This window comes from Arvicola amphibius, chromosome 13 (assembly GCF_903992535.2).
Source record: "Arvicola amphibius chromosome 13, mArvAmp1.2, whole genome shotgun sequence".
Lineage (NCBI taxonomy): Eukaryota > Metazoa > Chordata > Mammalia > Rodentia > Cricetidae > Arvicola > Arvicola amphibius.
In genome coordinates this window covers 74,401,159-74,416,600 of record NC_052059.1, presented here as the reverse complement: position 1 = coordinate 74,416,600, position 15,442 = coordinate 74,401,159, and the positions used below count along the sequence as shown (strand labels likewise).

General features: G+C 40.7%; 1 protein-coding gene across 1 annotated transcript in view; it reads left to right on the top strand.

The window, feature by feature from the left end:
• Kcnma1 (potassium calcium-activated channel subfamily M alpha 1) overlaps positions 1–15,442 on the top strand; it is a 719,714-nt gene that overhangs the window by 685,706 nt on the left and 18,566 nt on the right. Inside the window, 1 exon segment of the mRNA XM_042054118.1 lies at positions 2,813–2,943. Within this exon segment, the coding sequence (XP_041910052.1) occupies positions 2,813–2,943 (131 nt within the window).

Here is a 15,442-nt window from a genome sequence, read left to right as displayed (position 1 = left end):
CCTGAAGTTTCCATGATAAAAACTTTGGAGCTGCTTAACTCCCAGCTATATTTAATCACGTGCATTATGAGGCAATGTTCTTGCCAACTCTTATTAGCCATGTAGTTGCTATTCTGGGAAGTAGGCATGGAGACTTCCTAAGACTGGGCATCCCAGAACAACAGGTAAGCTTTTCGCTGAAACTTGCTCTTGCCTTGACACCTTCCAATAGCCTACACTGTTAGATCACTCAAGTCCAGAGTTGTTGCTCTGACCCGGGCCACACTAATAACATAGCACCATTTCTTTCTCATCTCCTTGTGAAGAGGGAAGGGACGCTGCTCCAGTAGGAATAATGGTCCAAGCAGCACCGGCTGTTGTTGTGAATGAATAAAACCATAGTCTGATGCGTGTGTTCTCGTAGCTGACATTTTCTTTTTCTGAGGACAGAAATACTGTGACCCTCACATTAGAATACCAAAAGACAAACTTATTGATTTAGGATTAACTGAGTTAGTAGAATACTTGCTTAACATAAATAAAGCCCTGGGTTCAATCCCTAGCACTTCATCAATTGGGTGTGGTAGACCACACCTAGAATCCCTACACTGCAAAGGTGGAGAAGGATCAGAAGTTTCTCTAACCTTCCCCTCCATAGTGAATTTGAAGCCAACCTAGGATATATGAGACACCGTTTAGAGAGAAAGAGAAGAGAGACAGAGAGAAGAAAAAGATAAGGCAAAATTTCAACAAACATGATTTTTAAAATGTTAAAAATATTTATTTCTCTTGTATGTATAAGAGTGTTTGCCTACACACACATGTGTATGTATGTCCCTCTTGTGGATCCAGAGGACAGAATCGTGTGTTGAGTTCCCTGAAGCCACGGTGTGGGTACTAGGAAGCTGACACAGGTCCTCTGGAAGGACAGCCAGGACTCTGAACCACGGAGTATCGATCCAGTGCCCTCCTTCGAAAGCTTAATTCACTGTATCTATACTTCTAGAGGATGACAAGGGTCCCTACTGAAATGGTTTCTTATGTTTGGCCCACTATGAGAGCAGTGTGTGTGTGGCATGGAGACGCCTTGACTGGGCTACAGGTAGAAGCTGTCTTATTTGGATCTAGTTTGAACACTAGGCCCCTTGTCATGATTGGCTGAGTTCGAGCTACTTATTACCGGAGTAGGTTATACAGTCTCCACGTGGAGTGAGGCCGCACTTCCTGACATAAAGAGGCACTTTCAGTCAAACACGAAATAGGTATGGAGGCAGCTTAGGGTCAATCATAATTCAACGTAATTCTGTTTCTGAGAGGAGCAGAGAGAGGCTGGATATTTCCATAATGCGATAGCTCGATAGACAATCATGGTGTCAGCCTCCATTTGTCCACAGCCTACCCTGGGTCCTGGAGCAAACTCATCAAGTCTGGTCTCCGAGGAGTCTCTGAGATACCTCATGAGGGACTGCATAATTTCCCCCACTTCGCAGTGAGAGCAGCATAGCTGTAGGATCATGAAATGCTTTGCCAGAGAAGTTGGTGACATATCAGGCTCGGGGCTTGTGCCCACTGTCCTGCCTTTCTCTTGCCACTAACGCAACTTGGACCCAAACGTCATCAAATCTGGAAAAGATTTCTTTCCCTCCATTAGAGTCATTTTCCTGGGGTCAGGGGAGATGGTGTCATTTAAAATAATTCCACGCCTAGCTTTTTATCCTATTATCATTTATTCTGAGTCATTCAATAAACAAGGTTGTTTTTTTTAAAGGAAAATTGTCAAGAAAGTTCCTTTAAAAAATTAAAACAATAACTCTAGGAAGAGAATTAGCAGCAGATAGATTCAGAAAGACATCAGAGCTAGGAAACCTCATCTGTTCTCTCCCTAAAACCACCTTAATTATTCCAGAAATCACAAGTGTGCTCTCCCCAGCTCCCCACACTTCCCCCTATTACTTGCTCTGTAAAATTGATCATGTCCGAGACCAAGACAGGAATAGAAGCTCATTTCTCATTTAATTTTTTATAAGTTAAAGATATTGGAAGGACAATACTCTTCAGTCTGTGGGTGCACACAGAAGTGTTTAGGGGGGTCTTCAGATGACAGGGAAGAAAGGGAAGGTAGGCATCTTGCCATGACCATGTCTTCTAGAACACAAGGAAGACAGGGCTGTTTAGAAGGGGAGAGAGAGTGTGGGGAGCCTTGCAGAGAAAGCTGAAAAACAGCCAGAGGCAGCCAGTAGCCATTCCTGAGTGTTTAGTAGGACCTATTGTGTATGGGTATGGGTTCAGAGGCTAGGCACAACAGGTACTACCCAGGTCTATCCTTGGGCTGTCTGTGGGTCCTTCCTGAGGGTAAATTCCTTGCCATTTACCCTTGCTGTGTTTCTGGTCTATTGCTTTTCCTTCTGAATAAGTTGCTTTCTTTTCTTTGTGGCTAACTTTACCATTCTAGCATGGCTTATCATTATTGAATGATGTCCATCTATCAAAGGATTTGGCTACCAAAAAATGCCCTTGGGTATTTCTTGGTCATGATTCTAAAACTGTAACAAGGACTGGTCAATGCCATCAACTTGCCAGTCCTTAGCAGTTGCCATGGAGCAAGCCCGCTTGATCTCATTGCTCTCAGGGTCTTAGAAGTTAAAACAGCCCTCCTGCAGGAGCAGGCCATTGAGTTCACTCCTCGCCAACCCCAAGTTCCATCAACAGCTTTGCCATGCTTGTTTCTTTGGCAGTAACTTCAGTGTCTCTAAGCCAGTCACTTAGTGTCTCACTGGCATCACTGATGCACTTGTGCTGTTCAGTGCTAATTCTTATTTTATGCCTTTTCTAGTGAATGATACTAATGTTCAGTTTTTGGACCAAGACGATGACGATGACCCTGATACGGAGCTGTACCTCACGCAGCCCTTTGCATGTGGGACAGCATTTGCCGTCAGCGTCCTGGACTCGCTCATGAGCGCGGTGAGTTGTCTAGCTTCTTCCTCTCCTCTCAAGGGGTGGGATACACACTCACGGAGATCTCCCAAATAAGAAGACATTGGCAGATACTTGAGCTGTGCACGGAGAACGGCAGAAGTTCATGAACCTTTCTCTCTAAAAAGGATACCAATATGTATATCAATCACTCAAATAAATATTGATCATAAATTCCTCAAAGTACAAGGAAGTCAGTGAAAACTATGACCTGGTTTGGAGGATTAGAAAAGCACTCCTTAAGGAAATAAGATTTCATAACAAGATATGAGACTGTCTCAAGGAAGACAAAGGAAGCAGAACCACAGTGAGGAAGGGACAGGGAAGAAATTGAAAACCGTTTTCATGGTTTGAATCTTTGGACTTACTGCTGAAGAATAATGTGGTCAGCTTTGTGTCTGAAAGCAGTTGCCTTGTTTGGTAGGTGGAGATGGATTAGACCGGCAAGATTAGGCAGGGAAGGGGGCAGTGATGTCTTCATAAGCATTTTTATATTTTATTTTTGGTTGTGAGCCTAGCTGCTGCTGCTGCTGCTGCTGCTTCCTCCTCCTCCTCCTCCTCCTTTTCCTCCTCCTCCTCCTCCTCCTCCTCCTTCTCCTCCTTCTCTTCCTCCTCCTTCCCTTCCTCTTCCTCCTTCTTTTTTGGGGGGGAATGGCTAAGCTGCCTCTAGCCCTGTAAGCATTTTTTCTAGCTGGAAGGAGAGAAGTACTTATGGTGGTGGTGGTGGGGGTGGGGCTGGGCTCCAGTAGTCCCTGGTAAACTTGGAAACATTCTGGAATAGCCCAAATGTGAACAGAATATAGAAAGAACAGTCTGCCAAGGGTGACACCAAAGTCCCTGTCTGTCACTAAAAAAGTAGGCCTTGGATGAGGACCAGGCATGGAACTCTTTTTTACTGAAGGGCAGGGACAATGACGATGGTAAAGAAAGGGAATTATTGACTGACACATTAAAAGCAGGCCTATTTTGTTTAGTAACTTGATGTGTATTAAGTGGTCGTGAGATTTGTTTTCCCATTTTTTGTGAGTCCCCAAAAGTAACAATTAAAGAGTGGACTCCAGCATGGTGGTATCACCATTCACTGCAGCAGGCAGCAGGCAGTTAGAATGGGCCACAGCGGGTACTGGAAATCGTTCCCCATTGGGTCTTTATTTATACAATATGCACTTCATTTTGAAATAGTCAAATTCACAATTTGTGAAAATGGAGTTGTGAGCTGGATAAAAATCGACCTTTGTAGAACCCATGGAGCAGAGTTTTATTGAGCATCTTAAACTATGAGCAGAATTTAGAGGCTGTTTTTCCATATGTACATTTCTCACATTGCCTAAGAAAGTTGTTCTCTTGATTATGTTAAATAACTGATATGCCAATTATGCATTATATTCATTAAAGATAATCCCAGAAGGATTACTGTGTGAGCAAAGATGAAGACACGGGGCTTTTAGAGATGAATTGAGGTTATTCTATATTACTGAATGTAGATAAATGTAAGCATATCTTAGTAAAATGTCAGAAATATGGTCTTAAAAATAAGTATGAAATAAAATTCATCTGAATTAAGGTTGGCTGGTGGCTTTCCAAGCAAATAAGAAGAGTCAGTGTGCCCTATAGCAGGGCCCTCTTGGTTTCCTGGAATGCTGTGACTGACTTTAGGCTGGCAGTATTGGCTCAGTTTATACAAACTCTTGAACAGGCTGGCAAGACCAATAGAGGCTACATAGTTATGTTCAGTGAGGCACCAGATTCTTTGTAGGAGACTGGATCGTGTCTCTTTAGAAATGCCACTTTAATTCTGATCCTAATTCCAACATTCCAAGAGTCTACTCTTACTTAAAGAGAAGTAAGCTATTTATGGATTTATTTCAGAACTACAAAATACTGTAAGGGTTTTTTTAAAACTTAAATTTATACCATTTATGTTTATACACAGACAGTGTGCTCCAAGTAGGACCAGATGAGTCATTTTTAAAGTGTATGTTTCATAAAATACTGAGAATTTTGAAATAATGAAGCCAGTGCTTATTCTAAGTGATGCAATTGAAACTTGTACATAGTCAAAGGGACACATGGCCGACAGCATGGAGGTCGGGTATATGACAGTGTGGAGTGGAAGCAGGGCACATCTCGGTATGAGTCACAAGGCTAACCATTGATAGCATCATTAGAGAGTCAGTTCTTAGAAACGAACTGATTTCTAATAACTAGTTTCAAAGGTCATCTCTAAACTCTTCTGATACCAAACTGAAGTGTTTGGGACAAAGTGGCTTGGAGTATGTGGATGCCATTGCCTGAAAACGATTTCTTTCTTCTACATTCTAGCCTAGTGTAAAGGGTTCCAGGAACCTAGTACTGTTCCTCATATTTATCAGTGGTAGCATTTGAGTAGTTATTGAGGACCTGGAACTGTGTGATGCACCTCAGTGATGCAGTCTGATCTTTCAGACCATAGTGTGAACAAATATGATTTAAACATTGGGGCAAGGGATATTAACAGGCCTACTGACAATGCCTTTTCAAGTCACCAATTGAAATCCCAACCAGATCATTCCAGACCTTGCTCTATTGTCTAGGATGAAAAACCTCCAGTTGAAGTGTGACTCAACAAATCCAGTTAGATCCAGACCTTTTGACAAAGTACTACCTGGTGATTTCTTTGTATTCCACCCCCAACTTCATTTATGAAAATTTTAAATCAGTCAAAAATACCAAAGCAGTAATTAGGAAGTACTAGAAGGAGGCACCTCCAAACGGTAGGAGCAGAGGTCATAATCGGTGCTAGTGTTCATCTGTGGCCCCATCCCAAAACCTGCACAAATCATTCTGGATGTCAGTGATTCCCCCCATTCTAGCACTGCCCGCTAAGTTACCATTTATTCAAGGAGTGAATATTCTCTGAATATTGCCTATCATCACTCAATTTGTTATGCCCAAATCCGCGGGCTCCCCACAAAAGCCATCAAAGGAGACCGAGTCCCATATGTAAAAGCAAAGAGCCTTTATTTTAATCAAGTTTACAAACTCGGTCTTTCCGCATGTCCATCGTATTGGAATATCTGGAAAGCTTCAAGCTCAATTAGAATAGGGTTTTTATAGTAGTAGAGGTGGGGGTGAGGAGCTCTGAGGTTTAGGGCCCTGATTGGCTGACATTCGTCTAGGGGTGTCCCGTTGAGGTATGCTGGCAGGTGATCCTATCAACAGCTCTTGGAATGCCAGGCATTTCTTTTGAATATTCTGCTCTTGGGTGGGGGTTGGGCAATCTTGGCCTGTGGTTCCTGTTGCAGCCAGGCATTGTCCAGGGTAAACTATTGAGACTCCAGACTCCATTTAAATTCATCTATGGCCAGAGTCCCAGGTGATAATGGTTGGAAGTAAAGAGCTTCTTTTGGGTGACCTGCCCAGATTAGCTTATCATGGCTGGCCCCCACAAATTCCTCCTGGCTTACAACTTTGCAAAAAGAATACTGTTTTGATTCTTCGTTGACCTTTTTGGAATTGGTAGAGCTGTATCAGACACAATCTTGTGGCTTCATCCAACAGATCGGCAACAGAAACCCATGGTGGGAGGAATAATTATCCTTCTGGATGTGCACCTCTAAGAGGAAGGGTTCAATTGAGAAATAAAGTTTCCAGAATAATTCTAGATTGCTTCTCTCTCCCTGTCTCTTCCTCTCCCTCCGCCCCCTGGCTCATCTATACACACACAATGAAAGAAGTTTTTCTGGTTTTAGAGCTATGTGTGAGTCTTCAGATTTTTTCACCCAATTTCACTTCTTCCAAACCCCAATCCCAGTTTCACTTCCACTTAGACACCTGGAATAAGAAAACACAGCATTGACTCCCTATTCACACTAGTTTCCTGGCTATGGTTCCTGAATCTCTCTGGGCTCATTTTTGTCATCTTTAAAATGGAAAAATAATCATACATGTTCCTTAACTTGTTTTTATGAGACTGTGGTCATAAAAAAAAGTGGTGATGAGGTATTTAGCATATGACCAGTTCTCTAAAGCTGTATTATAGTTATTGTTCTTAATCAGTACATTGATCGGCTACCTACTAAATGACAGACACTGTTCTCCACAATACGGATTCAGGATAGAGAAGTGAACCATGGATTATGACCTCAGATTGTTTAAGTTTTCTTTCTGTTTGGATAATCTAGAGGTGAAAACTGTAGGGGAAGGATGAATAATGTCAAATAAGAAAATGAGACTGTGAACTTGTGAAGCACTTGGGCCCGTGTGGCACAGGGTCATCAAGGATAACAGAAGCTTCTGGTTCTGACTCCACTAGCGCTTTTTTTTTTTTTTTATGTTTTCCCCTGTCCAAAAATCAGTTGAGACCAACTTAAGTGTGATAGGAACAACTCCTTGTGCACATGTGACAGCAGAACCATAGATTTGCTGTTTACATGCACGTGTGTGTGTGTGTGTGTGTGTGTGTGTGTGTGTGTGTGTATGAATGTGTCTGTGTACTCATTATCTCTCCTGCACACACACATGCACGCACACATACTCTAGAGATTTAAGACTCAGGAGCTATGTAGATGGATGAGTCAGAAGTCTGCAGGAGGAACGTGTCTGTGCTTTCATGTCTCAAGAACTGGCCTCAGTGTCAGAAATAACTAGATTTGTATTACCCAGACAGGAAAATGTGCTCCTCTGAATCATGGGTCCACCTGCCTTTCTGTCTATATTATAACCTCCTGAAGGGCCAAACCCTGGGTGAGCCTTATGTTGAAGGCGGAACTCTGAGCCCAGGTTCATCCAGTGCCATTCCAGAGACGCCAGCAATTCATGCTCATGACTCATCTCTTATACTTTACCCGAGAGCCCTCATTTCTCCTTCTCACAAACAGACAGACCATCCACAGGCACAGCCAAGGCAGATGGAGTGGCAGGAGCGCTGTCTGAGTAGCAAACAGCAGGATGTTGTGCTGGACCCAAGAACACACTCCTTGCTGTTGCACCAGCAAGGCAGATCCAGGAGAAAATAGTTCTCATTGCTCATGAGAGAAAAATACTAAAAATAAAAATCCACACCATGAAAACTAGCAAATATAAAAAATGGCAGATATGACATGGAAAATGACAATTTTAGTGCAATTATAGACGAAAGGCAGAGTGCCATTAAAGTTAAGGCAATGTTATTAAAAGATGTGTTAATTTTCAGTTAAATTTTCTATAAAAGACCAATTAGTTTAAAAGACTTGACAGCATTAACTGTGAAACATAAGCTCCAGTAATTATACTTAAAAAAAAAATAGAAAGAGGAAGATGAGCAAGTGAGGTGGGACGGCCCAGCACGCATGAAGCTAGGTGGCGCTGCGGATTCAATTTCCTGGCCCGTATTCCAGCCTTTCAAGGTTTTTCTGTGTGTCCTACCAGGACCCAAGAATCACCCGATGCTAGAAGGCAAGAGACCTCCCAGGTGTTTGAAGGCAGTCCTTCCTCCTTATTAGAGATGAGAACACAGAAGCAGAGAGAGGGGGCATTTTCTAAATTGGCTTCATTGGCTGTTCTTTTTAATAAGCTACAATTCACTGAGTACTAGTTGAATATGGGAAATTACACTAGTTCTCTTGTTTAAAACTAGTCCATAAATGTGTGTTTTGCTTACCCGCTCCCATATAGATGAGGGGATCACAGCAAAGAAAGCCTGGGCAATGTTTCTGTTATCCTAGCTATTGAGAAACCAAGAAGGGATTAAAGACAATACCATTGAACAGAATGAGAAGGTTTAGAGGCTGAGGCACTTACTGCTAAACATAATGACCTGAATTTGATTCCTAAGACTCACATGGGGAAGAGAATCAACTACCCCAAGTTTTCTCTGCCCTCCATAGGCACACCGTAACACACCCCCTATGCACACATAAATATGATAAAAATTTAAACACCCATAATCAGGATATCAGCTTTCTCTACTACAAAGAAAACCTTCCCTGATAAAATGTTGGACACTTGCCTTCACAGTGAGGAGTGGACCCTGCCTTCTTTAGACTGCACAGGTGTCCTGATTTCAAGTACCAAATAGATCTCTAACTCATCTCTCTTGCTGCCCACCACTAAAGTGACACAGGATGTCTGAGACGTGTCCTTTCAGTCCACAGGTGTCATGCAGGGGTCCCTTATAAGGCTCCCAGTACCACCACCGTGGAGTTGGAGGTGAGGTATGAGATGTCTGGAGGTTTATGAGTGTGCAACACAAAGGTTCATGCATGCACTTTAGAATCTCACAGTCTAGATCCTCAATGCCAGAATTTTCATTAATCTACAAAATAATTGTACACTCTGGCTACTTTACCTTCAGCAAGAAGAGTCTTTGATAATTAACATTTGGAGTCCTCAGTGCCTGTTTTGCACCATGATGCTGAAACAGGCCCTTCCTTCACACAAAGGTCTAAAATAGCGATTGATCAAAGACTTCCGAATGTTCAAACACCTAGGATACCCTGTCTCCTACTTTCAAGTTGAACCATTCATGGGCAGTTTCAAGGCACTGTCTTTGGATTGCATACAGAAGCAGACCACACCAAGGCCGGGGTTTACTGGGTACTCTATAAGTACCAGTGTTTTCTGTATAAATCATTTCAGTACTGAAAGGGATACATGTCGAGAGAAAATCCTAACAATGTAACAAAACCATGTCCTTCTATCTTGTCCTTATCTGTGTATTACAACTATACAATACTCTTTGTTTATAATAAACAAGCCTCAGTTTCACATAGAAAAAGATAGTCATTTCTTTGGAAAATTTAGGAATCACAAGAATGTAGAAAAATATTTAAGTGATCCATATTCCCAAGACTCAATAAAAGTGTTTAATAATTTGGTATATGCCTTTAATGCCTATATATATGTGTGTATATATAAAGTATACATATACATATAAAGTAATATATTACTTATAGATGGCAGATAGATAGATAATAGATGGATAGATAGAGCTACCAGTTTTAAATCTTGGTTAATTCTTTTTGGTTAATATTGTGTCAAGAGAATTTAACATGTTATATTTTTGTAATGTCATGATTTGCAAAACTTCCATAGGATTTCATGACAATCTTTTCTTGGATATACCAAAACTTTTACTATATAGTAGGACAGTTGTAAAACATTCTGTTATAATAACAGCTGTGGGTCTTAGCTTTCAGACACTATAGTAGATAACTATCTGAAATAATAAACTTGAGTAAAGAACTGGTTGATTTCGACTCATGGTTTCGGAGGTTTCAGCTCATGGCCTATCAGTCTGGCTGCTTTGGGCTTTGGTTGAGTCGGCATATTATGGTCTGTGGTGGAGTGGGGTGAAACTGCTGACCTCATGGTTCTGAAAGCCATGCCAGGAGGAAGAGGCCAAATCCCTACAATCCTCTGTGTGGATGTGCTCTCAGAGACCAGAAGACTTCTCTCCAGGCCCAGCCTGGGAAGGGCTTCCACCTCTCTATAGCACTGAGCTGGAGACCCACCTTCACACATGGGCCTTCAGAGCCTGTTCTAGAGAAAACTGGGAACACCCAGAGTTAAGTATTTTGTACACGAATCTTGCAATGAGTAACAGTGTATTTCTTTGAGGTAAACTTACCGGGTTTTGAGCAAATATGAGCATCTGTAAAGCTCATGGTCATCTTTCCTGACTTTCCCCAGAGCAGGTGTGCCCACACCTCCCATTGTGGGTGTGCACACACCATCTCACGTGCTGAGGTACTTTGTGCTGTCACCTTCCTAGGAGGACCTTTGACTGTATTTGTGTATATATTTGAATGTATAATTTTAATTTGTAGGTAGTCATATACATATTTATTGATTTCTTCTGATAATTTCAGTTTTTATCCTTAAAGGGTTTTTTTCTGTATAAAGAACCATCAAAAAGAGATGAATGATTTAGCTGTGATCTTAATTTAATTTTTAAAGGATACTTCCTTTCCTTTCTTAGAATTTAAAATAAGTATGAATCTATGAAATAAATGAAATAGAAAATTTTCATTTTAAGAATTATATTTTTTCAAAATGCAGAAGTATGCAGAAGTATCTATCAGTTGGGTTATATGTTTTTTTGCATGATTTTTTGAATCCTAGTACTTTTTAGATTCACCTTAAAATTTTTTATCTACCTGTATTTTTCTTTTCTTTTTCTTTTTTCTCTTCTTTGTTTTTGTTGTTTTGTTTTGTTTTGTTTGTTTTGTTTTGGGACAGGGTTTCTCTGTGTAGCATCTTTAGCTGTCCTGGAATTAGCTGTTGCAGACCAGGTTGGCCTCGAACTCACAGAGATCCGTCTGCCTCTGCCTCCCAAGTGCTAGGATTAAAGGTGCACACCATCACCGCTCGGCTCCACCTGTATATATTTTTTTAACCACACCACCTTTATCTGAAAGCCTGTTCCTATGTGTACAAGCTATATTGTATGAGTGTATTGTTATTTATTCAGTCAGTATTATACTGCTGGAAGACGATTTCCGATAGCCAGTTTCTCCCAGATCCATTTATGGAGAAAACATCCTGAACTATATCTGCTAACCCTGTCTGTAAGAACCTGCATGGCCAGGCTTTGTGCCTCTTAGCAGCTATAGACTCAGGGAAAGCTACTTGCCTCAGTGACTGTAACTCTGAAATAACTAAAGGTGTCACATAAACAAATGAACATTTCTGGACCCCAATAAAGTTAATTAAAATAAAACAGTGATAATAGCTTTATTTATTAATCCAATCCCATATCTTAATATTTATAAGTGCTGGACAGCCTATGATTTTGGCACACCATTCTTGTTGATATAATTTCTAATAATATCTATAGTGTTTAGAAAATCTTCAAAGTTTACTGTAGTATTTGAGAGGAAAATATCATAAGGCTCTTTCCAAGAGTCACTTAATAGAATTCTATCCAGTTGTTGTCTGAAGTGCATGTGGAACCTACAGTTAGGTGCAGATCAAACTTAGTTTACTGGGAAAGACAATAAATAGTACGTTATGTGTTATAACACATAGATTTGTCTTTTCACCTAACACCCTGTTTCTCTGCCAATGATTATGACTGTGGCCTGGGCTCTAAAGCAAAGTCAATTCTTCCCAAAAGATTTACTTATTGTGAGGTGGGGGTGATCAAAACCCAACTTAGGCTCTGTGAGGAGTAGTACGTCCTTTAACTGTTGAGCAATCCTTCCAATCCACACAAATCTATTTTGATGCATGTCCAGTGACTGGCATTAAAGAGATCTTCCAGAATATCGGTATTAATTATTTTATTTGACGTGCATGGCATTCTCCTTCTAACTTCTGACTTTGGTGGTGCTGTTATAGTCATCATTGGGCTAGTTTGTCAAGGCATTGCTTTTAGACTCATCGTTTCAGTAAATACCCTCTTGCTGTTTCATTGTTTCATGGCCTCATGCTTCAGTTTGCTTCTACCTCAGGAAAACAGGAAAACTTAGAGCTTTATTCATTACAATTATCTTGTCTTTAATCTGCTTGTAAATTTTCAGGAGTATTCATGACAGTTTTGCATGTTATATTCAAATAGCCCTTCATTTTAAATAGTCCCTATTGTAAGCTTCCTTTCCATCTTGATCAATACATTTAGAGGCTCCCTTGAAACAATGGGCATTTACTATTGTATCTTCTTCATTTTACCCATAAAAGTTGGAGCTCTTTTGTGAATGTTAGCTAGTATCACTATAAACAGTGTATTTTAGAAATTTTCTTAAAATAAATTCTGTTGTTTTATTTATTCCACATAAAATACTAATTTGGCATTAATTTTGTTTCTTGATAGATCTGGAAATTTTTGTCATTTTATAAATTCTTTAGCTCATTGTGTTCAGTTATACATATAACCCCGTCTGTAATCCTCTATTATTCTTTTAGTTTTTATTTGATTCTATGATTACTTTTTGCCGTTTCTCTTTAGGTATATAGATTAAAATTTAAATGCTTATTATGTCTAGTGATGCTTAAACTTGTGAATATTCCATTCTATTTTAGCTCTAGTTAGTGTTTAACGGCCCCTTCTATAAATATACCCCAAATCTCTATTACCATTATCTAGGAAACTCTGTCATCTCTTGGTTCCTCCCTTACACAACCTATTTTAATGTCATTATTTCCTTTCTCCACCTTCCTATCTCATTTTTCTGACTTTAAAATCCATTCTAATGATAATGTACTAATAGATGATTTTTATGTTGTTATTTTTCTTTCAGAATTAATTTTGATAAGTGTTCACGTCTCCCCATGTGTGTGTATTCTTGTGAGTAAGGGAGGCTAGCAATCAACACCATTTATCTTCTATTGCTTTTCACCTTAGTTTTTGAGACAGCATCTCACACTGAACCTGGACCTCAAGGATTCCCCAAGATCGGATGGCCCATGAGCCCCAGAGATCATCTTGCTTTGTCCCCCAGCACTGAGATTAGAGGCATGCTCCACCACACTGGGGTTCTTCTGTGGGTGTTGGGATCTGAACTTAAACCCTCATGCTTGTCTAGGTGTCTGACCCAACAGAGCTGTCTCTCCAGCCTTGTGAGAGCATTTTAAAGTTCCATATCTTGATGAACCTCACCAGTATTTTAAAACCAAACTGGCCCCCTTTAAGGTGAAATTTCAATTGTATTTAAGAAAGCTAGGTTTTGATTCTGAGTATCTTTTAAAGATGAATGACAAGCTGGAGAGATAGTGCGACAGTTAAGAGTTCTATACTGCTCTTGCAGAGGACCTAAGTCTGGTTCCTAGCATTCTGGTTGGGCATCTCAGAACTGCCTGTAACTCCAGCCCTAGAGGATGTGGCACCTTCTTATGACCTCCAGAGGCACCTGTGCATTTATGCACACCCAGGTCTTCTTTGAAGAAAACAGAAAGGGCTGGTGCAGCGCAGGAGAGGCAGAGGGAGGCCTCCAAAGCCACTGCCATCAAAACTGCAAGGAAAGAGGTCTCTAGTGTGCAGAATGAGATTCTAGCCACAGTGGCAGCTTTTTGAGACCACCCTGTGTATGAACAAAGATGGGGCACTGTTCCCAAGGCAGAAGCTATTTTAGACAAAATGAGCAATCGTATGTAGCATTTTCTCCCAGAAACACAAAACATTGGAATGATGTTTATAACGACAAGGCAAGGGTTGTCAGCACAGTATAAACATCTCATTCTGTGCACAAAAGACTCCTTAGTTTGAAACTTTGAGACTCTGGGGACCTGGGTGCACCTTTCCAAAGCAACTTAGAAAACAAATGACAGAATCAAGGTTCCAGGGGTCTAGTCTCATGCAACTGACAGCAGCTTGGAGTAGGTGACAGCTGAAGGCTGACCCATTCATGCTTTTGTGGGGAACTTATGATTGAAAATGAAGTGATGGGACTGGAGAGATGGCTCAGCAGTTAAGAGCACTGACTGCTCTTCCAGGGGACTGGGGTTCAATTCCCAGCACCCACGTGGCAGTTCACAACTGTCTGTAACTCCAGGACCCAGCACTGTAGCACAGACATACATACAGGCAAAACAGCAATAAATTAAAAAAAAAAAAAGAATAGAAAGTGAAGTGAATAAATGCTTCAGTACTCGAAGACCCAGAGTCCTTCCTATCGTTTCCACAGATTAGAGGGACAGTTTCATAGCCTATAAAGTTCTTGGAACAAAGGTCTTGTTTCAAACTTAGTTGACCTGTCTTTTATAAAAGTTTATTATGGGGCCTGGTTTCCCTAATTTTATACTTTCATTCTGAGAGCAGCGCTGCCAGTCACTGCCCCTCACCACTTTATAATTTAAACTTAGATATTCAGCCGGGGCAGGACTCAGCCCTGATCTTGTGGTTTGGTGTGGCCCCTGGTGTGTGTCTTAAGTTCACGTTCCCCATCAGGACAGGGTGTTCTTCCTGGAAGAGCTTCCTCGTCAAAAGTTCCTGAATTCTGTTCACACCTTTAACACGTGGACACTACTGTTTATCATGTCCCGCTCCATCTTCAGTGTTTAGCAGATCCTCTGTTTTGTTTTGTTCTTTTAAGGACAGTAAAGCATGCACTCCCCACCACTAACCATGTGTGTGTATGTGTGTGTGTGTCCACATGTTTGTGGGGGGTTCATGTGTGCACACCTGCATGTATGTATGTGTATGTACTTACAGTTTTCAGTTTTATAGTTTCTACTCCACAAATAAAAATTTAACCATTATCAACGTAATTATCTCTTAACCATGTAATTATCTTTTAACCAGTTCTTTTAAGAAGTATTTTATTGGAATATTAATAGACCATAAAATTCACCCAAGTATACAATTTTATGGGTTTTTTAAGCATATGTAAACATCTCCAAGGATCTTTTAAGAACAGTCTCATAACGTCCAAGAGAACTCTGTTTTCATTTTCCTTACTAATTTAGCCGCTCCACCCTGAGCATCCATGGGCATGTATCCCTATCTCTCTAGAATCGCCTTTTCTGGATGGTTCATATAAGTGGAATCTTACTGATTTTTGTGGCTCATCCTTGTTGTACTATGTACTTT